General features: G+C 46.0%; 1 protein-coding gene across 2 annotated transcripts; it reads left to right on the top strand.

Moving 5' to 3' along the window:
• The first annotated feature begins 695 nt into the window (after positions 1-695).
• Positions 696-25,427, top strand: fa2h (fatty acid 2-hydroxylase). Of its 2 annotated transcripts, XM_034535964.1 has the most exons (8): positions 696-848; positions 1,157-1,835; positions 19,950-20,045; positions 21,648-21,790; positions 22,539-22,639; positions 22,842-23,014; positions 23,195-23,447; positions 23,564-25,427. In XM_034535964.1, exons 2-8 carry the CDS (start codon positions 1,560-1,562, stop codon positions 23,629-23,631), a joined length of 1,110 nt encoding a protein of 369 aa, XP_034391855.1. In that variant the 5' UTR covers positions 696-848; positions 1,157-1,559; the 3' UTR covers positions 23,632-25,427. The 2 variants fall into 2 exon arrangements, with proteins under 2 accessions (XP_034391855.1, XP_034391854.1); XM_034535963.1 differs by having other exon boundaries at positions 696-1,835.
• The last annotated feature ends 867 nt before the right edge of the window (positions 25,428-26,294 follow it).

The raw sequence follows: 26,294 nt of genomic DNA, 5'->3' as shown, positions 1-26,294 counted from the left end.
GAGTAATCACATTATAATGCATTATAATAGTGATTATAATGCGTTATAAAATTAAATAGAATGTACTACAACTATAATTGAAAACAATGTCGGTGAGTGACCAACAATTATGAAGTATTATGGTACTTGACCTCACACTCATTATGAATTGCTTTATGTTTGGATTGTTTTCATAATGCAAACATGAGTATGAGTGCTTATAACTATGATAATGTGCCATGCATAGAAAAGTGCTTCCAAAATTTGAGAAGTGTCTAAAAAGTGTAAATATGAATGTGTTGAACGTGTGAGAGAGATGTGTGTTGTTATAAAGGGTCAAATAAAACCATGCAGCTTAACAGTAACTAAACAATTTATGATTGTGGTTAATATCTGAATCATATAATAATAATTATGATAATAATAATAATAATAATAATATAAATACTAATAGTTAAAACAAGTATCCATGAGCCTCCACGTGTATACCATGCCTAATCACTGCACTTTCCAACTTGGATGATATTGAAAATTCGCACATTATTATCAATATTCTTTTTTTCTTATATCGGGGCTCACCTAAGGAAAGGAGTATTTCCGACATCCCGTGAATACCCCACATGAGCTAGTCTGCCAGGTCAAGATAAGGCAGAGAGAGAGAGAGAGAGAGAGAGAGAGAGAGAGAGATGCGTAAACAACAACACGCCCCCCGTTTTCTTTTGAAGAGAAAGTAGGCCCAAATGTACGCTACATCTATCGATAACCTTCAAAATGTGACAAACTAAATCTTTCTGCATGGGAACATTTATAGTGTTGGAGAGGATACACGTCTGTGGAATTGCTTATTATCTCCAGAATTGCTACAAAAGGTCAGGTTTATGTTAAGTTTGGATTTAGATATATCTGTTTTTTTTATTGTAAATTCCTCATTGTAAGGGCAATGACCTCATCTTATTTATCATGACAGGCTACATGACAGTTGTGTGTTCTGTGGCTCTCTTTATTTGAAGTCCGCACTGAACGTCAATTTGAATAATCCACGTTGAGACATGTTTATTTGTTTATAGAGTGTCCAATAATAAGATTAGTATCAGTTTGCTCTCCACAGCAGGCTTGAGGTCGGAGTATCTTCACTGTCACCCCGAGAGTGTTTCTCTTCTTTTCTTCAAAGCAACAGGTGCTTCTGGATGTGATGCTGCATTCAGGGGACATGTGGGAATCGGGTACCTATACCAGTCTTTTCTATGACAGTCTTCTTTCTCAGCTTCGAGTTGGATAATAGCGTTCGAGACAGCTGACCTTTGTTTACTAAACAAGAGCAACCCTCGCGGTATTTAGTGCAGCGCCACTGTGACTGTCAATTAGTCGCATCCACGATCTTTATTGGAGGCGTTTGAACGCCTCACAGACCCCGCCTCTCGTGAATAGTTGGGAGTTTTAATGCCCCTGGGTGTCAACGGAGAAGTTGAACTCTCAGGCCAGTAATCAGGTCGACGGCCCTCCGAGGAGGTCTCTGTGCTCCCCTCGCTGTGCTCAGTCTCTGGTTCAGCTGGACGCCAGTCCGCATCTCCACTGTCAGCATGTCAGCGTCCCCTCGGTTCTTCACGGAGAGGGAGGCGGCCCTCCACAGCACCAAGGACTCCTGCTGGGTGCTGCTGGGGAACAGGGTGTACGACGTGACCTCTTTCTTGCGGACGCACCCGGGCGGGGAGGCGCTCATACTCGGGCGGTCAGGCGGGGACGTTCGCCGGGAGATGGAAGGACCCCCGCACCGGCACTCGGAGAACGCCCGGCGGTGGATGGAGCAGTACTACATCGGAGAGTTGGAAGGAGACAGCGGCACGGACGAGGCACAGGTAGAGAGGGCTGGAGGGGGGCTACATTTCATTTTTAATTTTAAAACGACATTACTTAGTAACACATTATCTTGGTAGAAAGTTCATCGTTCCTTCAGTCTCCAGACGAATAGAAACAAAGGCTGGGATAAACCCTAGTTTTCCATCACAAAGACCTCATCATTAGATCATAATTATCATTTTTGCAAGCAGTAGCAAGGGCCTACCTGTGTTTTTTAAAATGTCGACGGTTTAAACAACTAACAAACAATTTATTTATTTATTCTTTTTTTTTTTACCATCATCTTTTATATAGTAAAATCAGAGTAATAATGTGGCCCTCTCTGAGCTAAATATTCCACAGCTAAGCCAGTACCTTGACAGCTCTAAGCTGTGGTATTGAAAGCCGAGAGGGCCTGTGAGTAACAACAGGTGTATAATTGTCTCTCACTTGACTTTACTGGGGCGTTTCTGTGGGGCAGAGAGGAAAGGAACTCCCTGCTGCTCCTCCGCCTCCTCCCTCTCCTCCTGGAGTATTGATTTTATGGGAAGAAATGAGGAGTTAGTGGAAAAAGACAAACAGGGGCAGGCGGGGTATCTGGCTGGATGCTTGTGTAATTTCTTTGGGGGAGGGGGGGGGGCAGGTGGTAGATCTGTGGGGATGGAGTGGGGGTCAGTGGTGTTAATGAATGATTCAAGAGGTGTGTGTGTGTGTGAGTGTGAGTGTGAGAGAGAGGGGAACTGGTTTGTCTTGTGAGGAACCAGAGGCGACATCCACACTAATACTTTTTTTGTTTTAAAATCGGAAAAGATCTTTGTCCACAAAAACGATTTCTGCCCATAATAACAAGCCTTAGAAGGAATATCGCGTGGCTATTCACGTGCACTGGGCGTGCGGGGGCCAGTCTAAACAGGAAGTATAGATTTATTGTTTAGTATTATATCAGTGTTTAATAATAATAGATAATGCTTGATACATCAGAGCTTCCTCTATAAACTATATAAACAGACATATTTCGTGGAAAGTTTTCAAAGTTTTATTTCTCTATCTCTCACACACACACAAGTCATTTACTTCAAAATGAACACTTACAAAACAAAGTGTATATCATGGGCCAATAAATGTGGTCAACACACGTCTCTCACTCGTTTCCTCGGTTTCGTTGTCATCCGTTGTCTCACTCAGGGAGCTCTGCCGACGCGCTGGAGAGCATTTATGATTTTGCTTGTTTGCAGTTTCTGTATGGACTTCACAATAGTTGTGCAGAACAAGATGAGCATCTCTCTATCCCTGTGTGTGTGTGTGTGTGTGTGTGTGTGTGTGTGTGCTCCTTGGTGTGTGTGTTTCTCTGTGGGTGTCAGGAGGGAGAGACCAACCCAGTTTGCATAAATCTCCGGCCGATATCGAGTTGACATTTACATGGCTTTCCCAGGGCCTGCTGTCACGTGTGTCAGTCTGTGTGTGTGTGTGTGTGTGTGTGTGTGTGTGTGTTCTCCAACTATCAGTTGCATATCGGCACACAAAGTTGACACAATTGCAGTAACAAAAGCCTTTTTCTTCTCGAAATGGTTTTCCCTGGAGCTTCATGCTTCAGTCACTCAACTATTTAAAAAGAAGGACTTTTGGGATCCTCTTTTTTCTTTTTTTTTGTCCGTCAGCTATTAGATTTGAAGCATGCTGTATCGGCAGTATGTTTAATATGTTACCTGAATCTTTTTCTTTCTTCAGCAGCGCCTGACAAACTTAATTCACACGTGAAAAAGGTCACACACACACACACGGTCCATTAACATCCTCCGGTCATGCTATGGTGCCAACTGAAGTCATGAGAGTTCTGCTAGAGTCACAAGGACATTCCGGTTGTTGAGGATAATATCGCCGCTCCATCACGTCAGGTACGGCTGGAGGACGAGTGATGGCACCTCGACCTAAGTGTTGAACTTACCCCACATTTTCTTCCTTAATGATTGGCTGGCTTAACATTGGATGGCATTTCCACCACGGAGCGCAAATACCAGAGCAGGAACAGGGTGTGTGTCAATGGGTTTTGATTTGCTCTTGGATGGCATCAAACAGACGCCGTCTTGTCGACTGTTAGCGAGCAGCTTTGCCTTTTTGTGGTCGGGACACGGCGGCATTGATTAATAATTTGCTTTATGAAATGTGTCCAAACAATTACTGATTTACTATCAAAGAAAACCAGCAAATCGTGTCATTTGAGTTGTTGGGGACGAGGGAATGTTTGGTAGTTTTGGCTTGATAATCTGACTTTTTTCAGTGCCGATATCGATACCGAGAACCGATCCAACACCAGTGTCGAATTAATACGCCGTGTGAAAGTGACTGGGATCTGTTCTTTTCGGTGTCCGGCAACATCAGGCTTGAACCAAACGTGTATTATTAAAACAACGAATCGCACATCAGCACGACACACTTTTATTGCTCACAGTGCAAACAGAGATTAGAAGAGATGGTATCCTTCTTGTCTGCTTAAGTAAGATTATATATCCTCTTTGAAAATGTGTTCCTCAGAACGGCGAAGCCCAAATGCATCAGTCAAGAGACGCCACACGTCTTTCAGCCAGCGCTCAGCAAATGATCTCGTTGGACAATGAGTCGGCCCATGCCGTCGATCTTTGGCGCACTAATGCGCACATTAATCATATTAATTTATAGTCACATGCTTCCGGACCCCTGAACATGATGTTTTTCTCACAATGTTTTTCTCAGACAGAAGACTATGAATCGCCACCTTAACGTGGTGGAGGAGTTTGAGTGGCTCAGTGATCCTGGGAGCTATGTTGTCCGGGGCATCAGCCCCTGGTAGGGTCTCCCAAGGCAAACAGGTCTCGGGGGAGAGCCCAGACTAAGAGCGGTTCAATAAACCCTGATGATAAGTAGCCCACGGACTGAAGCTACCTTGCCTTGGACAAGGGAAACCGGGGGCACCCTCCCGGAGCCAGACCCAGGAGGGGAGCTCGTTGGCGAGTGTCTGGTGGCCGGGCTTTCGCCCATGGGGCCCGGTCGGGCTCAGCCCGAAAAAACACCATGGAGCAGCAGTCACCCTGTGGACCCACCACTCGCAGGGAGAATTATCGGGGTCGGGTGCTATGTAGACCGGGCGGCGGGTCAGGCGGAAGACCTGGGCGGGCCGATCGCCGGCGGCATAGACTAGCTCTAGGGACGTGGAATGTCACCTCACTAGCGGGGAAAGAGCCGGAGCTGGTGCAGGAGGCGGAGCGGTACCAGCTAGATATAGTTGGGCTCACCTCCACGCACAGCATGGGCTCTGGAACCAAGCTCCTGGAGAAGGGTTGGACTTTGTCCTTTTCTGGAGTTGCCCAGGGTGAGAGGCGCCGGGCGGGAGTGGGGATACTCACGAGCCCCCGGCTGAGCGCCGCTGTGTTGGAGTTTTCCCCGGGGAACGAGAGGGTCGCCTCCCTGCGCCTACGGGTTGCAGGGAGTAAGGCTCTGACTGTTGTTTGTGCTTATGCACCGAACAGCATTTCGGAGTATCCGGCCTTCTTGGAGTCGGTGGGAGGGGTCCTGGAAAGGGCGCCGCCTGCCGACTCTATAGTTCTCCTGGGAGACTTCAACGCTCACGTGGGCAATGACAGAGAAACCTGGCGGGGCGTGATTGGGAGGAACGGCTTGCCCGATCTGAACCCGAATGGTGTTTTGTTATTGGACTTCTTTGCTAGCCACAGTTTGTCCATAACGAACACCATGTTCGAACATAAGGTGGCTCATAAGTGTACCTGGTACCAGAACACCTTAGGCCGGAGATCAATGATCGACTTTGTAATCGTATCATCTGATCTGCGGCCGTATGTCTTGGACACTCGGGTGAAGAGAGGAGCAGAGCTGTCAACTGATCACCACCTGGTGGTGAGTTGGATCAGATGGCGGGGGACTCGGCTAGAGAGACCTGGCAAGCCCAAACGTGTAGTGAGGGTGAACTGGGAACGTCTGGCAGAGGATCCTGTCCGGGTGGTCTTCAACTCCCACCTCCGGAAGAACTTCTCACAAATCCCGAGGGAGGCTGGGGACATGGAATCCGAGTGGACCTTGTTCAAAGCCTCTATTGTGGACGCGGCTGCTCGGGGCTGTGGCCGGAAGGTCATCGGTGCCTGTCGTGGCGGCAACCCGAGAACCCGGTGGTGGACACCGGGGGTGAGGGAAGCCGTCAAACTGAAAAAGGAGGCCTTTCGGGCCTGGCTGGCTCAGGGGTCTCCTGAAGCAGCTGACGGGTACCGGCGGGCCAGAAGGGCTGCAGCGGCGATGGTCGCGGAGGCTAAAACTCGGGCATGGGAGGAGTTCGGGGAGGCCATGGACAAGGACTTTCGGTTGGCCTCAAGGAAGTTCTGGCAAACCATTCGACGGCTCAGGAAGGGAAAGCAGGGTCTACCCCAGGCTGTTCTCAGCAGGGGGGAGGGGGGGGAACTGCTGACCCGGACTGGGGACATCGTCGGGCGGTGGAAAGAGCACTTTGAGGAACTCCTAAACCCGGCCAACATGTCCCCCGGAGAGGGGGCAGCGCCGGAAGACTTTGGGGTGGATTCACCCATATCCCTGGCAGAGGTCGCTAAGGTAGTTAAAAAGCTCCTTGGTGGCAAGGCGCCAGGGGTGGATGAGATCCGCCCTGAGATGCTGAAAGCTGCTCAGCCTCCCGGGAAAAGCTTATGCCAGGGTGCTGGAGAGGAGGCTCCGACCGCTTGTCGAACCTCAGATTCAAGACGAACAGTGCGGATTCCGTCCCGGTCGTGGAACAGTGGACCAGCTCTTTACCCTCGCAAGATTACTGGAGGGGTCCTGGGAGTTTGCCCAACCAGTTTACATGTGCTTTGTAGACCTGGAGAAGGCTTTCGACCGGGTCCCTCGGGGTTTTTTGTGGGGGGTGCTGCGGGAGTATGGGGTGCCGGACACGTTGGCACGGGCCATCCGGTCTCTGTACGCCTGCAGTAGGAGCTGTGTTCGTCTCCTCGGTAGTAAGTCAGATACGTTCCCGGTGGGTGTTGGCCTCCGCCAGGGCTGCCCTTTATCACCAGTCCTGTTCGTGACCTTCATGGACAGGATATCTAGGCGCAGCCAGGGGGCGGAGAGGATCCGGTTCGGGAGTCTCGGGATCGCCTCTCTGCTGTTTGCGGATGATGTGGTTCTGTTTGCCTTCTCGGACCGTGACCTCCAGCATTCACTGGGGCGTTTTGCAGCCGAGTGCAAAGCGGCAGGGATGAGAGTTAGCACCTCCAAATCTGAGGCCATGGTGCTCTGCCGGAAACCGGCGGATTGCTCCCTCCAGGTGGGGGCAAACTGCCTACCCCAAGCGAAGGAGTTCAAGTATCTCGGGGTCTTGTTCACGAGTGAGGGTAAGGTGGAGCGGGAGATCGATAGGCGGATCGGTGCGGCTGCAGCAGTAAAACAGGCGCTGTACCGGTCCGTCTTGGTGAAGAGGGAGCTGAGCCGGAAGGCAAAGCTCTCCATTTACTGGTCGGTCTACGTTCCCACCCTCACCTATGGTCACGAACTCTGGGTCGTGACCGAAAGAACGAGATCTCGGATACAAGCGGCCGAAATGAGCTTCCTCCGTAGGGTGGCCGGGCTCAGCCTTAGAGATAGGGTAAGGAGCTCGGACATCAGGGGGGAGCTTGGAGTCGAGTCGCTGCTCCTTCGTGTCGAAAGGAGTCAGCTGAGGTGGTTCGGGCATCTAGTCAGGATGCCTCCTGGACGCCTCCCATTAGAGGTTTTCCGGGCACGTCCAACTGGTAGGAGGCCCTCGGGGAAGACCGAGGACACGCTGGAGGGATTATATCTCCCGGCTGGCCTTGGAACGCCTCGGGATCCCCCAGAATGAGCTGGAAAGTGCTGCGGGTGAGAGGGAAGCCTGGGTCGGCCTGCTGAACCTGCTGCCACCGCGACCCGACCCCGGATAAGCGGGTGATAATGGATGGATGGATGGAGAAGACTGCAGCCTCTGGTGTGTGTGTGTGTGTGTGTGTTTGTGTGTGTGTGTGTGTGTGTGTGTGTGTGTGTGTGTGTGTGTGTGTGTTTGGGAGCAGGTTTACATTCAAGCAGAAGCGTTGTTTATACTTCAACAAATGAAACTGGTTTGTAATAGATGGCGATTGCTTTCATTCAGAAGTCCAGTGTCATCGTGTCGACAGTGGAGTCATCGGGGGGGCCGCAGAGACACTCCGTGACCTCACGACCTTTGGCAGTGCGCAGACACCGGCTGCAGAGAGAACGACCGATGTTCTCTGAGGGAGGTTACAGCAGGACACTGAGAAGAAACTCTTGAGTTTTTAGTGCTACCTACCCAGCTCCAAATTATTTCCGTTTTTCTTTTAGTCCAGTATACCTGAGCTATTTCAGGTGTTTCAGCAGACCTTTTAACCCCAAAGTTTATATTTTTTTAGGGAAAATCTGTGCAGTATGTTGCATTGTGGGCATTTTTCAAAGACAAAACTGCTTATTGTCTTAATCAGTGTGTCAGTCACAGGCGCACCTTTGTTTGCTCTGTGCTCTTATCTACCTCTGGACAGGATGTGGAAATACGCCTCTCTCTGGGCCTCGGCAAATTATATTTTAATTTAGTTTTCCACTTTTTGTCTCTCGCTCTCTTCCTACACAGTGATCGGAAATGCAAACGAATTCAACGATGGCGAAAGAGGCGGAAGTCGCATTTTTTATGCCTAATGTGCAAGAGAATGGCGCTCTGTGGTCGTTAACTTGGGAGGATAGTGCGTATTGTTCAATAAGTGGATTCGCAAATGAGTGAATGAATGAACAGCGGTGTGTGTGTGTGTGTGTGTGTGTGTGTGTGTGTGTGTGACGAGAACGAGATAATAATCTGTTGAATAATAGAATTAAGTGAAACCCAGAGAACTAAATTAAGCCCAATTAAGGGCAGAGCATATAGAATATAGATATGTGTGTGTGTGTGTGTGTGTGTGTGTGTGTGTGTGTGTGTGTGTACTCCATGATGTGATTGTGCCTTTCACCAGAGGGCAGGCTGTGGAAGGGGGGCGGGGGATTGATCGAGAGAGTTAGAAAAGGACTTGGTATAATATTAACAGTAACCTCAACATTAACAATTGCAATGTGGAAGATGTGGCCACTGGTTAGTCATTTATCTTTTCACCAGCATTGGAAATGTTCCAAAACCATCTTTTCCTTCCACATACCGATATCGTTACTTGGGTATCGGTCGACAATAAAGTCAAAATGTTCTCCTTTTACTTTGTTATTGACATTCATCGTGGTTTTATTTGCATAAAAACACACAATCCAAATCTTTAGGAAATAAATGATTGTATTTCTATTTAAATATGTGCTTTGATTAAAACAGCTCTTGGCATTATAAGTGTTAATCGTGTTCTTAAGCAGCTTAGAGCGATAGTCTCCCAAATCTAACGTCTCCATCAAACAACTGTATTTATTCAAGTTTACATTTGAAGACGCCATTATAAAGTTATACTTGACCTTCGCCCAGTATAAATTGTTCCCGATTGGAGCTTGAACGCATCGTAATGGAACTTAACGGGACCCCGTTAACCTTGGCCGGACTGTGCTGCCGACGCTAACGCTATCGACCTCTCCTGGTTTGGTTACGTTGTGGCTGTTAATTAAAGACGTTGTGCCATTATACTACAATTATAATACGTATTACTACGTATTACAATCCAATTAATAGCATGGTAGATCTAAGGTCCATTGCATGTGCTTTGTTTACATTCAGCTCCACTCCACACCAGCACGCGTGTCATCAGTTCTCTCCCCAACCAAGCTGTCGAGGCAAACTGTCTCTTTTACAACTCTTAAGAGCCGTCCTGAGTTTATCACCATGGCAACACATTACCTGGCTCATTGTTTTCCTTTGCTGCCATAGAGACTGCCAACACGGCAATTAGCGCTCAGGTGCCTGGCCCCAGGCGGCTCCTCCTCATCACTACGGTAACACCTGAGAGACGAGGAGAGAAAGAGAGAGAGAGAGAGAGAGAGAGAGAGAGAGAGAGGATGAGGGAAGCTGGGTGGACGGTCAGAAGGGATGGAGACGAGCATATGCTGGAAAGGAGCAATTGATTTGGGCAAAGTGTCTCACAGGAGTGACGCTGAAGCCCGCGCTTAACCCTTTACTCCCAGCGTTTGCACTGACCCGAGAGTCCTAAGGTTGCGACTTCATTTCCCCCCCCCCCCTGCCGGTGTTCGCCAGTGGACATAACGAACAGGACAGAGGAGAATACAGAAGGCTAGGAATGACTTTCCACTCAACTTTCCTAAAATATCATGATGCATTTTGCATATCCCGAATTACTAAAGCAAAGTCACGTAACTTATTTGTGGTCAACAGATCATTTCCCCATTACGTTTAGATTTTAAGGTCTGGTTTGTTCTCTATGAAATGAATACTCCAAATAACCAAATAGTGTTTAGATTACTTTCCAATGTTATGGATATTGTGTAATCAGTGCAGGTCTTTCAGATGAACCATTCTTATTCGGGGACAGAATGAAACCTCTGCTCATGTGCTCTTCTGGAGAAACACCTCGGTGTCGGGTGAAAAGAGTCAGCTGGGAATTTGCGGTGAGAAATACATTTGTGTATACAGTAGCTGCTGCCTTTTACTCCATGCCCTTTCCTACTCCAACTCACAGATTTTACACGGACAGATTAAATATAACAGAATCAAGCTGCTGTTGCAAACCCCTCTAATGGCCCGAGATGAAACCATTGCAATGTTTACTTTCTGTCAGCTGAGTGCTTGGTAATATGACCAAAAATCTATATCATTGTATTGTTTTCAGGAGTAAATGGAATATACACAAACAAAACATTTCACGTTTAACAGTTAGCATAAATGAACAAATTAATTTAAAACATTTTTATTGTGCAGTAAAAAAACAAGAACTTAAAAATAGTTTGATCTGTGCTTTTCCTTCTGGTGCCCAAGGAGTTCATTAAGGTCGATCCGTTATTCAGGCCCCCAGTAAATTGAGTCTTGATTTAAGTCTTTACATTTGTCACTGAGCGACATTCTTTTTCTTTTTTCTAACAAGAACATTTCTTCAGAACATGGCAGCATGCTGAGGGTGGACACACTGTTTATATGGCACTTGACTCACTAGTGACTATCTGTATGGTAACATGACACCTGCTCCACAAACTGGCCAGCTACACAGAGCCTCTGATTATGACACACACAAACGGGGGGAGAGAGGGAGAGGGGGAGGGAGAAAGAGAAGGGGAAGGGGAGAGAGGGAGAGGGAGGAAGGAGAGGGGGAGAGGATGGAATCTCAAGTCCTGGTCATTCAGGTTTAACCGGTTCTTTTAGTTGGAGGGAGACGAGTGATATTGCTCGCTACACACACACACACACACACATTCATTCCATTTCAAATTTCTTTTGCTGTGTCCTCGGGCAAAAAAACAAACATGCACAGACACACACACACACACACACACACACGCCCGAGACAGGAGGACACAGGAATCAAAGCATCCACGGTCAAACCGCAGCAGCGCCGCCGCAACAATAGATGATGTGGCTTGTGCTGTGGAAGGGTTGCATTCACCATTCAACACGAAGCCTCGTTTACATTCCGTCATTCGCCTCGCGAGAGAGGGCGATGGCCCCGAGCTTCAACATCGTTGCGTAGTAATCGTGTTTAGCTTCTGTGTTTTGGGTCTGTTTGTCTGCAGGATTCAGTCAAGAACTAATTGGGCCCTATTTAAATACCCCCAAACATTTGACGAGATTACATTTAAACACATCGTGATTTCCTGAAAAGAGCCTGAATGTGTCATAATGTAACTGGATTGAACCTCTGCATGTTAGCCGTTAGCGCCCGTGCTGCCAACTCTCCTCCTGATCATTAAAACACTGTCAGGGGTCCTCGACGAGAAAGCATTAATGGAGATCTCCTGATCGCATATTTGTTTTGTGCAGGTACAAACTGACATGAATGCATAACAGCGTTATTTTCGGGTTAACTTATCACATCAATAAAAAATGTCAAGGAACTTTCCTTTTGTGTTGAATTTGGCCCTCCCTGTGGACGAAAGTGGTAGTGTTTCCGATCACCAGAGTCTAGAAAACTTCCCTTTACTGCACAAAAATAGAATCATCTCGCTGAGGGTCTCGTTTACTTATATAATACTTATACTGATATAGAGGCATCAGTATAAATTTGAGCCTGTTTCATATCAGTTAAAAGTTCCTCACACTAACTTAAAATACTTGATGAATGAAAAGAGATCTTAGCATGTGCTCAATTCAGACAACATAATTGTGTGGCACGATATCTCAATATATGATATCATCACCATATGGTTCAATTGGGAGACGATAAATTATTATCAGGTTGATTTATCGCTACTCTGTCAGTGCATTTTATTGACGATACGTGGCTATTCTTTGGCACGTGCTCTGATCCGCCCACAGGTGGACATGAAACAAGAGCAGCGAAGGAGAAACTAAAGCCGGGGGTCCACTTCCTGATGGTACGCATTCAAAGTACCTAACCCCAAATCCTGAAGGAACCCAGTCGGAGTAAACAAATATGACATATTTGTTCTGGGTTGTTCTGGGTCTCGCAAGCGTCGTTTCTTACAAAATGGTCGTATCGGCGCAGGTGTGATGAACCAGGTCAGCCCCCACAGGTGCAACTGGAGGCCAGAGGTCATGGAAGCTTTTTCCAGCACGAAGGTCGCCTGTAGACCTGCTGCCTTTGATGGCCCTGTTGTGTCCTGGCTGTTATTTATTTACTAAAATCCTGGTGGGATCTCCCCCCCCACCCCCGCCTTACCCCCACCCCCCACACCCCCCACACACACCTTTAGTCCCAACATGCTGCCTATCAACATCCATAAAACACAAGGTGATGAAAACTGCTGAAGAGGAGCCCACTCTTTATGGTGAAAATGCACAATCTTTAAATTGTTGGTTTAATATTAACTCAAAGTATCAAATCAGTAAAAGACAAGAAACAAAGAGAAATACAAAAATGATGATTCCTTTTATACCACTTGCCTGATTTGGCAAGTGAGGTGTTCCATCTGCTCGCCTGATGTGGCATTTCATTGGCCCTGGGCAAGTGGGCGAGCCCTTTTATTGAGCCCTGAGAAGCCCCTTTAGTCATAATTGCTCTGTTTTAGATAAGTTTCTCACGACAATAGTTAAATATTAATATTTGCTGTTGAAAACGTTGCCGTTTTTATTTGCTCGATCGGTTTAATCTTTTGAGCCCTGGGACGGGAACAAGGGAAGGTATCCTGGATGACGTGCTTAGAAATGAAAAAATATATAAGTTGCAGGAGATATTTCTGCAGAAGACTAGGCATATAAAAAGTTCCATGCTGTACAGATTTTAAATTGAAGGGGGGGGGGGAGGGAGATCTGGTGTGGGATCGGAACTCGCCATCGGCAGATACCCGTCGTCGAGGTATTATGAATTAAGAGCTGTTACTTCAAAGGGCTAATCTGGACTAATTTCACTCTGCCCTGTCGTACGTAAGCAGTGATGCGCCATCGAGCCCATCCTTCACCTTGGCCTTAACCCATCCCCTAGTTATTAGTTCAGTATCTGCTCAGCCCTTTGCCCTCTTTCATGTCATTTCAACCCACAACCCCATTATGCCATGGAGACCGTTCCACAGTTCAACACTCCAAATGGGTCCAGGGTTATTTCCGGTTGCAGTGTGATGACTGTATTATAAATAGGAAGGGTCATTGTGACAGCACAAGTGATCGGGGTGGGCACCATTATAGTCCCATTATAACCCATCATTTCACCTTTTGACTGACAAATGCTTCCACACAATAACGGCAACAACACAGACATGATCAAACAATGATCCTACGCTCCGGATTGCTTTTACAACCAGGCCAATGTATTAATGGCTCTGATGATAACTGGTTTGACTCAATGACATGGCCCGTCAGAGCTAGGTAAATAAAGGGCTTGACAGTATGCTGCAATGCTTGCAGTTTGCCTCGGTGATTTGCATTCAACTAGCATGCACGGGATCAAGCCAGGAAGGCTGTAACATTTGCTAGCCATAACATTTGCTTTGCCATTAATGGTCTCATCTCCAAATGAATGTAGGCCGTCTCAACAGACCATATTGCTGGCTCAACAAATGCTGACTGAGTTCATTGACAAACAAAGTAACGGGCACCTGAATAGAGGTCCAGATTTAATGAGGCATAACGTTAGCCCTCCTAAATATTATTACATTTCATCAGTTTGATGGTCGGTTAGTTACTGATAACAATCAATTTCAATTCAATTCAGTTTATTTTGTATAGCCGAATATCACAAATTACAAATTTGCCTCAGAGGGCTTTACAATCTGTACACATAAGACATCCCTGTCCCAGGACCTCACATCGGATCAGGAAAAACTCCTCAAAAATAACCTTTGACAGGGAAAAAAGGGAAGAAACCTTCAGGAGAGCAACAGAGGAGGATCCCTCTCCCTGATGGACAGAAGCAATAGATGTCATGTGTACAGAATGAACAGCATTTACAAAGTTACATAAACACATTACATGAATATGACAATGTATGAATGGACCTCCAATCCATGAAACAGTGAAACAATCAAGTGCATGTAGAATACGACCGACGTAACGACCATTGGGTTCCTCTTCCTTCCCATTCCTTCCCTTTCTCTTATCTTTGGGAATACAATAAATTGTTGACGAAATTAAACTTCCTCCTCGTCCAGCGGAGGCTGACTAGTTCCTGTGTTGTGATGGTACCAGGCCACACCGCCACCCCAATCTGACCATCTCCTTTGTTTTATGTTTTGTTTTTCCTCCTGCTGGGACAGAGTGCTCCTTTTGTTTTTCTCCTTGACTGTGACGCTATGTAAAATAAGATTATTCAGTCAACCCTGCCCTCTCCTAATGATGCGTGCATTTCACTGCGATCCATGGAAGCAGAGACATGGTGACTCTGCAATAACCTCAAACCTCCTGTGGCATGAGAGGGTAAATTGAAGATTTAATAAATGTAATCAATGATCTAACTCAACGGAAAATATGGACAAAGGAGGGATGACGTAATTGAGGTTTTGCCTAAAACAACAACAATTATTATTTTGGTTTCGGATGTTTGCGGAGCTTGTTGAATGCTCTTAATCACACATGTGTAATGTAAGCTAGCGCAGCCTCATAGCCATCCCTCCCCAGACTGCAGTCAATAGGTGTCCTTCTCAACATGACAATGGGTCGAAGTAAGTGACATTTGTGTCAACAGCACAGGCATACCATTGTCTCAGCCCAGGCCTGAAGGGTACACATAGGCGCTCCTGGATCAACAGAAACAGAGATCGAGGCCAGCAATCAGTTACTGAACTCATTCCTCCTGCATTCAGTGTTTTTTTTTAACAACTAGCCAACGGCACCGGCTATTAATTTGTTCTTTCGCCCTGTGGCTGTATATGCAGTAGCGTAGAGGACGTGTCAGAGTGGGTTGATTGAACCTGAGCTGCCTTTGACTTGCATTCTCTCTCCTCGTCTGATTATATGGAAGTTTATGAGCAAATGACTTCTCACTTGATTTACTACCTCAGTAAACATTGATTTGAGTTTATGGTCTTAATCGCTACTTCAAGTCTTCTTCAGTCCAGCATGTTGTTCATTTACTAAATTATGGTCCCCTTTGAGTCAAATAGAACATAAAGCAGGGTACGCTTTTGGGCGGGGCTACCTTGTGATTGTCAGGTTGCTAACAGAGTCGTCTCTACCGCAGCGTCACTCCTCTGTAGTCCAAATATTGCCACTTTTGTTCACTGGTTGCACTAACCCAAGAAGGTGACAGACAAAATCCAAGATGGCGACCGCCAAAATCCAAGATGGCGACGGCCTAAATGCCAAACTCAAGGCTTCAAAACCACCTTCCACAAACCAATGGGTGATGTCACGATGATGCCCACTTCTTACATAGTCTATGAGATGTACAGACATGTTTTGTGAACCAATGGGCGGCCTTAATTTTCATGGTGGAAGACTAAAAAGAATTGAAGCTGAAGGTAAACAAATCAATTTGAGGTTTCTAGAGTATGGTGGACACATGTTGTCCCAATGTCCAACTTCAAAAGAAAAGAGGATCTCTTCCCACACAGGCCTGGGATCATTAGAAACTATAACTTTGTCATCAAAGATGTGGTCTTTGTTTCTTTGTTTCAGGTAAATGGCAGAACTGTTGTTCCATTCCAATAAAACTCAATTGCCATATATTTAGGCATGTTGTAAATCACTGCACCTGGCTTTTCTTGTACTTCCCTCAGATATCGCACACGTAGAGAAACTTTGAACTTTTGTCAACCTGCCACATTAAACATTGGTTAAAGATTGAGCTTAAATGTGAAACTAGCCAAATATAAATCAAAGCCTGCACTTGAGCAGGCGATGATCGCTGCAACTGTATCCTTGTAGGCACGGGTAGTTTTATCACCTTAGTGAACACTGTGTACTCTCGCTGAATTCCCCTCATGAGCTTTGTTACTTTTCAACCACTAAGGTCAAAGAATCTGTCAAAAATAATATGTAAAACAACTTGCTCGGAAAGCTCACCAGCACCTCTTTCTACCTTTCCTTTTTGTGTGCATGTATGTGTGTGTGTGTGTGCAGTGGTGATGTTTTTAACCTGTGCCTGTGTGTTATCTCATGATGGGAATATTACAACGGGTTGAGTTAACATTTAGCCCTGTTTAAACCTTCACATTTTGAAAATAAGGAAGCACAGGTTTCCCTCGAGCGTTGAATGTCTCATACATAGACTCGCAGAAGTGCCTTTTAACGTGCATTCTCCTTGACCAGCAGGGGGCGACTCATCTGGTCGCAAAAAGGGGTCCGATTGTATAGAAGCCTACGAGAAAATAACATTTTTTTTTTTTAAAAGGAGAAAAAAAAGAAAGAAAGAGGAAGCAGAGACATTGTTGATCACTTTCAAGCCAAACTGGAGCTTTCCTCCAAATATTATCACCAACAATAAGTTATAACTTGAATGAATTATCAATACTGATGCGGATCACTTCTCATTTCTGTTGTAATGTCAAATGAAGCACATGGAGGATTGCACGTATTTTGAGTATAATTGAAACAAGGGCAATGTTGATGCACAGTGAAGCATTGCCGCAGCGCACCTGCAATGTGTCGACCTTTTGTGAAGCCTGTCCTCGTATGTATAAAGTGGGATGAGCTTATTAATAACCCTTTGAGTCGCTGCTGATACAGAGGGTGTGTTCGCTTATTACTGTCGCCAACCCAAAGCTATCGCCGTGCCTGGTTCAGTGTGTGTGTGTGTGAGTGTGTGTGTGTGTGCATGCGTGTGTGTGTGTGTCGGTAGCTGTGTGCCAAAAGAGTCTGCCGTGCCGCCCTGTGTGATTGTTTTTCGGTATCGGTCTGTATCGCCAGGTACAGTTTCACGATCGACATCACAGTGTTATTATTGTGTGCAAGGCCCGGGGGTTATGGATCGCAAAACAGGTTTCAAGTAAAGTATTGATCTCATATTACTAGACGCCCGAGTGAGTTACAACATCAGATGTATTGGTCTTCCAAGAAGGGTGAGACAGCTTATTGGTCCCTTTGTGTCTGTTTTTTGTACAGTGTGATAATTGTGGGGCTGGGGGGGGGGGGGTTATGTTGCCTCCATAGGTGTTATATTACAACGGTGATGTAAGTAACAAACCACGGGGGACCTGGGAGTAAGGGTGTGTGTTGTGTTTTATGTACGTGTGTGTGTCTGAAAACCAACCAGCTGATGAATATTGCACTTGACTGACAGCCAGTCAGAGGAAGAGGAAGACCACGACGAGCTCGGTCTCTTCGTCAGCAGCAGCATTTCACCGACTTACGACGAATACGACAATATTCCTACGAGGCTGTTTACACGGCTGAGGAGAATGGATATTCCACTAATATTCCGGTAATATTAACTGTGCCTCCCTCTTTCATTCCTTCAACCACCTTCTTGAAAAGGTCAGCGCTGGGATATTTGCGCATTTCCGACAACCTGCTGCTACCCAAGTCTTTCAAACTGCTATAATAGTTGGTGTGTTTCTCCCTCCGACCAGAATCCGTTTCTAATTCAGCATTAATGGTGGAATATAAGATGGTTTCAAGTGGCTCCTTCACACGGGTCAAAGGTCGGTCCGAACGGATTCCAGCGCCAAACCAAGTTTCGTGGGAAGAAGTGCATAAATGTCCACTTATCAAACTTCCCCTGCAGCACGATCCACATCTCGGCCGTCTGTCAGTGCGCTTATTAATTTCCATTCTGCATTCATAACACTCACGTCTCCTCCAACACGCACGCGTGTGAGGCCGCAACAGCTGCCGCTTCCTCGACCACTGATGTTTAATTCAAATGAAGCTACTGCCGCTTCAGTTTCATGGGGGGAAGTCCGTGGAAAGGTTTGGCTTTCGTGATGGAGAGGTGACCGGGCCGCTGCCTCCACGGCTGACACTTCACGGCCCACACTTTCCGGTCTTTTTTCCTTCCGACCGCAGCCATCAACACCAACAACAACAACCACAACAACCTGGGCCCTATTTCTCGTACCTGGCTAACGCGGTTAGCTGGGATATATAATAATTTATTTAGCGCTTAAGAAACTCATGGTTGTGTTCATTACGTTCCCTGGCCATGTCTGTGTAAATGCAATAAAAGTTCTATATGGTCATCTCCACATACATGAATATACATATATATATTATCTACTTGTTCTGAAAGAGTAGAGATAGTTATTTTAGATCTCATTGGATGATGCATGCCATTAAGCCGACTGCCAGCAGGCACATTTAATGAATGAGGCACTTAAAATTAGCCGATACATTTTCCCAACACTTATGCTGCGTTCACACTAAAAGCTTTCTGAGTAGATTCCATAAAAGTCAATGCACAGACAAATGGATGCGAATAAAGAGGATTTTCATCCATTTATTTAGACGTAGTCACCGAGCTGTGTGAGCCTACGAGTGATGTTATGTTTAAATATATATATGATATTAATGTTATGAACCCAAAAACGAGGGCATTAGATGTTCCGAGGTTTGTGGGATTTCCACAACAAGTATAAAGCAGAAATAGTGTTTTTTTCTTCCATGGTGGAAGTTATAACTGTTTCCATGGAGATAAGCCACGCCCCCTCACCAGCGCGAGTGAATTGAATGAATAAACCACAAATAGTCCGGCGAGTAAAGCGTTGTGACTATTCGTGTGAACGCAGCATTACACATTTAACTTGTCCGATATGTTGCCATGCTTCTTGTCTAGCCCTCACAGTGTTAGAGCCATGATTATGGTCTGGAATTCCTCATATGCGTTCATGATCATCTCCTGCTCCTCAGTGGAGAAAAAAGAGGCTCTTCCTTTGAGTTTATTTGCCTTTGTGCTGTTAGAAAATCATGTTTTCTGTGATCGACGCTTCTCCCTTTTGAAGTCGGACGGGCATGCGCAACTATCCTGTGAACTGAAGTGTGGTTCAAATTAACGAGATGGTTTGAGCGCGGATCAGCCTTTGAGAAACCGGCATAGCCTGATGTCAATCATCGTGTTGATTTAAGCTGGCTAAAAGGACATTTGATCGACTTAGTTGAGCCGCGTACGAGAAATAGGGCCCAGGTCTCATATTCGGCTCACATCTTGAAAAGCGTGCAGCGCAGTCGCATCAATGATTGATGATTGCGCCGTGTTTTGCACATCTAGCTGTGGAAACAACGGCAGCTCCAGGTGTTTTTTTTGTCGGCTCAAAAGGTTCAAAGATTGAGGATCGTAAATGTTAAGTGTTGAGGTGCACATGTCACACCTTAACCTTTGTAAATGTACGACGTGGTGACGAGAGGGCTGTCCCTCTGGAAAAGAACTGGTTCATCTCTCACTGTTCATTTCCTGCCACGCCCGCACTGATCTTGCACCCCCACTATGACTCGGCACCTATGCAACCGAACCCCCCCCAAACACACACACACACACACACACACACACACACACACACACACACACAGGTCCGTGTTTTAACCAGGTTGGAGAGAAAAGGGGCTCGTCCCAGCTCTGACCACGAGTCGACCGTCTCGCTGTCAATCACGTCCATTGTATTTCATTTTTGTCTCGTTTTTCCTTCAGACTCTGAGAGAGAGGAGGAAAGCCAGTGAGACGGGAGACGAGACGACGGACGAGAATGCCGATTACAACCGCTGCAGCTCCGTGGACCTGGACAAGGTGTGTGTGTGTGTGTATGTGTATGTGTGTGTGTGTGCTGGTCATGGGGTTGTAGACTAAGAGTGAACAGTCATGGGGTTATTCTCCCTGCCTCGTCCCAACCCCGTCCCTGTTTGTTAGGACTCTGTCGTTCTCACACTGCCGGACAAGAGCACGAACCCTCACTTTGAGAGTCTTTACCCGATACCGTCCATCAGCACCAGGTCCTTGCGCAGGACATCGCGGTGACAGATTGGACCCTGTCCGTCTCCCTCACTCCGTCGCCGGGCATCAGCGCGTCGAGCTGAAGCGCGGCCCAGACCTCGAGCGGGCCTTCGGGACCTCTTTAGCCCTTCGCAGCATTTTCCGCCTCCGCAGCAAGTCCAGATGGTTCCAGTGACACGGCCGCTCGAGGCCCCAGTTCAGATGTCACTGAGACTTAAACCGTCACGGGTTTGATTCCAACAATCAAACCCGTGTGGAAGATACATGAGAGGCATTTGTTGTGTTCTGGCTGCAATGCAGAGGCAAACTGGGAAAAGCCCTGAATATAGAGTTTTAAGGCCAGAGAGAATTAGATCTAGAGCTACAAGCTACCATCACTTGTCCGGGGGAAGTACCGACCCTTGTCACAAGTCTGCATATCTTCATCCCGATTTCACTTCTTTCTTGGAATAAACAGCTGATTTCGGTGCAGCTGTTGTGTGTAATGCTCCTTTAATTTCTGCTGTAACCCTATAGTTTTTTGTCTTAACTATTTATTGCTATATGACTTAAGTGATAGTGATTACACTAAAGGTGATGTCATTTTCTGAACTAACCAGCCTGCACTTACATTGCTGATAATTATTGGTTAAAAAATCTCCAATGTTGCAATATCGCACCTGAAGGCATCTAATCATTTACTGCCCGCCATTACTCGCTATCAGTACAAGCAGAAACATGGGGCCATCAGTTCGTCCCGAGGTAATAAATGACAGATGCAACGACTGTCGGCGAGCTGACCGGCCACGGCACGCTGAACTGTCGCCGTGAGGCTGGCTGTGGAAGTGGAGCTGTGGGCCACGTTGAGAGAACATCTAAGGGTTTCTTTGGGTTTAAATAGGGGGGGGGGCGTTATCACCTGGAAAGACTATTATCAGCTCTTCTATCTCGGTGATATTGTCCGTCTGTGCCTGATACGGATGTCCTCCAATTGGTATCATAAGAGAGACACCATTAATCATCATATCCCAAAATAATATATAACAAACACTTTTTTTAGAAGTGCAACATTTGGGATCATATGATGCCTAAAGTGTCGACTCTCTGGTTTAATGTGATCTCTTCCCCAATGGTCACTGTACTCATCTGTCCTTTGGATATAAAAAAAACAATAGTCTTCATTGTTCATCTCGATCTGCATGCCTCATGTAAAAATAAAAGTAGCTTATTCTCTGGTTTTGTGATTCAGAAATTTTATTTATTTATTATTACTGGCTCAAACACAACACAGACATACAAGCAGGTTTGACCAGAGCGGTTCATCCGTTTTCTAACTCTCTGCTGCCACCTGCCGGAAGCTTCTCCACAGCGCAGGCGCGTTCCCCTGTACAGAAGCCGTTGTCGGTTGTTTTCACACAGGATTTGGTGGACTGGCGGAAGCCGCTGGCATGGCAGGTCGGCCACCTGGGAGAGAAGTATGACGCGTGGGTTCATCAGCCCGTCGACAGACCAATCAGACTGTTTGGAAACCCGTTGCTGGAGGCCAGCACCAAGACTTCCTGGTAAGTTATATTACATAACATCTAAAAAATGTATTATACAAATATACATACAGTAATATAATGATTATGTATATTATATTATGTTATATTTTTTTGTGAAAATCTTTCATAAAATCGCCCAATTTTAAATATATATATATATATATACTTGATATCAGAAATATATAGGCATAATTCTATGTATAGATACTTCTATTTTTGTCAATAGTACAGCTGCACAGTGCAAACTCCAAATACACTTCACTCCTTGACAATCTAATAGCCCGATTAAGAAATAAATGTCCGTCATCTATGAATAGATGACTGTAAAGCGCACGGCCGACTCAGAGTGCACGGATTTTAGAAGTGCTCATCAATTATGTAAATAACAAATAAACAGTCTCATATTGCCTTTTGCTGCAGTTTATAGTCTGTGGCGCTTTGCTGCGGGGCGGGGCCCCGTCCACCGACTTGCATGAAAGCTCAGCGTGTAAAAACACAACATGGCCGATACAGATCAGTTCAAAGATGCACCGGCACCGATACTTTTGAGCTACAGTAATACAGTCGCTCCCAAACAAGCGGAATTCACCATAGTCCTAGTTCATCCTCTACGGTACATTCGTTTTCAAGCTCCTCTGACCAGGAGGCTGCATCACCCTCGATGTGATATGATATGATATGTTAGAGAAAAACCAAAACCAAACGTGGCTTCTTCCATAAAGAAGGAGAGATCGACCATATTGCTTTCTGCTCTCTCTCGCTACAGGTACTGGGTACCAGTGGTGTGGCTTCCTATTGTGTTTTATGTCAGTTGGCACTGCTACACCACCCTGGCTAAGGGCACCACAAGGCTCGACCTCACATCAGGTAACACACTCACTCACACACACACACACACACACACACACACACACACACACACACACACACACACACACACACACACACACACACACACACACACACACAACACACACAAAGTGCCTGAACAAACATACAATGCATGCTGATAACGCTGGTAATGAACACAAAAGTGTGTGTGTGTGTGTGTGTGTGCGTGTGTTCCCAGGCATCTCAGTCCCGATCCACAAGTACTTCTTCCCGCCGCTCTTTCTGCTGGGCTGGTTCTTGTGGTCGTTCATCGAGTACTGCATCCACCGTTTTGTCTTCCACATGAAACCGCCGGGCCACAACTACTACCTCATCATGATCCACTTCCTCCTGCACGGACAGCACCACAAGGTACAAACACTGAGGGGCGCGGGCAGGAAACGGGTTGAACCGTTAGCTCGTCTTAAGCTTGTTTCATATATGTCTGTCTCCCTACTCCACATAGTTTTCCTTTTGTGTTCTGAATGTTATCAATAGCTATACTTGACATTGATGTTGCTTCACCCCGTGTGTGATGTCTTGTCTCCACAGTCTCCGTTCGACGGCTCCCGGCTGGTCTTCCCCCCCGGCCTGGCCTCCCTGGTGGTGGGAAGCTTCTATCTCCTCCTCTGCAGGACGCTCCCTGAGATCCTCGGGACGTCCGTGTTCGTCGGAGGCCTGTGTGGCTACGTCGTGTACGACATGATCCACTACTACCTGCACTACGGTTCGCCCAAGAGGGGCTCGTACATGTACGGCCTGAAGGCCTACCACGTCAAACACCACTTTGAGCACCAGAGGGCAGGTGAGCGCCAGAAGCCTGTGAGACCAGGGGGGGGGGTTAACTGTTCGATTTGATGCTCCACGCCGCTTCTGTTTTTGTCTGATCCATCTAAAAGTGTCAACGTAATCCCTTTCCAGGTTTCGGAATAACCTCCACGTTCTGGGACCACCCCTTCAAAACAGTCATCCCCGGGGAGAAATTCTAACACGGAGACGGCTCTCCTGAATGACCCTCCAGCTAGCGACCCGCCCACGTGCTGTAACCACCCCGTATTTCAAACTCCGCCGCCACAGCTTTACCAAACCACGGAGGATCCGACGAGTACATCTTCCTCTTTGACTCCGGCTCGCCAAACATTACTGGCCCGAGCTCGGTCATGTGGGTGCGCACCAGGACGCACCAGGACGCACCAGTACACACCGGTTCCTCTCTGTGATCATGCACGTGCACATCTGTGTACTTCCAGCTGTAGAATAGTATATTGCACATTCAAAATCACACTGAAGAAAACGCGCTCTTTGCCCGCTTCCTAAATGTTCGCCAGCAGCGCGAAAGGACGCGGTCGCACGTGCGCAAAATTTGCATCTCCACTTTCAACTTCAGCGCCATCGCAGCCTCAACGTGCGCGCTTGGCCCCAGTTGGCTCCGCCCACGTACAGCTTTGAATATCGCCTCATGTGTGACCACGCCCTGACGCCAAATGAACGTAGACCCACATTCACGCAAAAAGAAACCGTGTGCAGCCGTCTAGAGAGGTTCTTTTGGCCTCACTGTACAGCTGTGAACGGAGAACGTTTGGTTTCAGATATTTGAACATGCTGTTGGGATTTAATTTATTATGCAATGTCATGCTAATGTCACATAAAGCCAAGTCCCACATGTTTCTAACCACTAGAGATATATTTTTGCAAGTCTTTTGTAATACCTCGTCCGTTTTCCGTTTCGTCGTTCACGACACAACAAAGATGTCGAAACGATATTTTGTAAGATGCAAAAGAGGAAGGTGTTTAATTGCGTGAGCAGACTTTCTTTTTTTTTATCGCCGCTGCGTTGAGAAAACAAATGTGTTGGGATGTAGAGATGGATGGATGTAGTGCGTTGCCATGGCGTCAGAGGGACGGAGCTGAAGGCATGAGGCCGGCCTGTCAGACTTCCTGCTGTGGGGATCTCGGGGTTCTTTTATTTTTTCGTGGCCCCCAACAGGATGACGATGGATGCACCATTTGACCGGGCAGCAGGAGGCCCTGATGGCGACCGGTGGATCCTCACAACGCCTCCTCTAAACACTCCACGGCAACACTGATAACTAAAGCAGAACAAACCTATTAAATAACATTTACATGAATAAGTAGAGCAAAGTGAAAATATACCACAACTGCAGAAAATCATCTCTCATCCACTTCTAGTTTGAAGAAGATACCCCTATTTACATAATATACACATGTACATACATTCCTACGTAATGTAAAATAACATGCTAAATCTATTTCAGAACATTTATGAAGAGGAAATAATAACAATAATGCAGTGAAATGATTCCATGTGTGTATTTTTTTTCTCTCCTTACTATTCAGTACAGTTTTCAGGTAAACCTTCAGAGGGCTGTGTCGCCAAAACACTGCTTCTGATAAATAAATGAAAAGAGAAAACCAAAGATTCCTTTTGATGTCGGTAATGACAGTCGATGATGACGATGATGATGAAGAAGATGAGTGTAATTATGCAAACTGATTCCGGTGGCTGCTTGGCAAAGTGGAACGATTCCACCCGTTGGAAATGAAGTCCAAGCAGATCTTATTTATGTATATTTACATGATACTGATGAAAGACTACAGCTTGATCCTGACAAGTGGACTTTTCATTGTGCTAAATAATGCAGCGTGAAATGATATTCCCTGCATCTGTTTACTTTAATATCTTATAACTTTTATTTTGGAAGTGTCTATGCAAATGCATAAAAAAAAAAAAAGTGTTTGTAAATAAATGCCTGTATATTTCTGATGTCAGTCTGTCTTGTTCTTTTTGTTTGATTGCTGTTTATTATACATTTCTGTGGTTAAGGCAAGTTTATTTATATGGCACATGTCAACCAAAGGCAATTCAAAGTGCTTCACATAAAACCATTAAACGCATCAAATGAATTCTTAAATGGCATGGAAAGCCATCAAATATTTGTTGAGTCGACTGCCAACCAACATTGCCATTCCTAACCCTTCAGAACAGTTGATATTACAATAACGTACAAATGTACTCTTATTTTTTTACATTCATGGTCCCCAGTAGTCCACTGAACTCAGGGATCCCCTGACCTTTCCCTCTAGCACCACAGGATCGCTATTTTAGTTTTTTGTGTGAAATACGGACCAGGAACATGACCTTTGGCTTTGGTTGCAGCGCCACCACCAGGTCCACAGTGGACTTTGTCCAAGGCTTTTATTGATAGGCTACCATCTTTGCCAAACAAATGACCTTCGGCCTCAGCTCCACTTTGTGTTTGCTATTAATTAGCGAACGTTAGCATGCTAACATGCTAACCTAAGAAGGTTGGTGAACTTTACCTGCTAAATACTAGCATTGTTAGCATGTTAGCATGGGGAAGTTAGCATCCATCTCCCTGCTGTTCTCTAGGACAGCCTCACAGGACTGCTAGCGTCTCTAATTTTCCGGTGACTCAATCGAATGGCATGGTGCCTGTGAGTTTTGAGAGGTTCATACAAAGAGGGATTCTCACTCCTCAATATCTTCCAAAAACATCTTTAAGAATTTAAGTGGGAATAAATTATTAGAAAACATAATGCTCTATGGCATAATGTCCCCATCCCCCGCTATGATAATCACATTGCAACCTTTAACCTTTATTCCTCTCAC

The sequence above is a fragment of the Cyclopterus lumpus genome, chromosome 6, assembly GCF_009769545.1.
Source record: "Cyclopterus lumpus isolate fCycLum1 chromosome 6, fCycLum1.pri, whole genome shotgun sequence".
NCBI lineage: Eukaryota > Metazoa > Chordata > Actinopteri > Perciformes > Cyclopteridae > Cyclopterus > Cyclopterus lumpus.
This window is presented reverse-complemented; position numbering and strand designations above follow the sequence as displayed.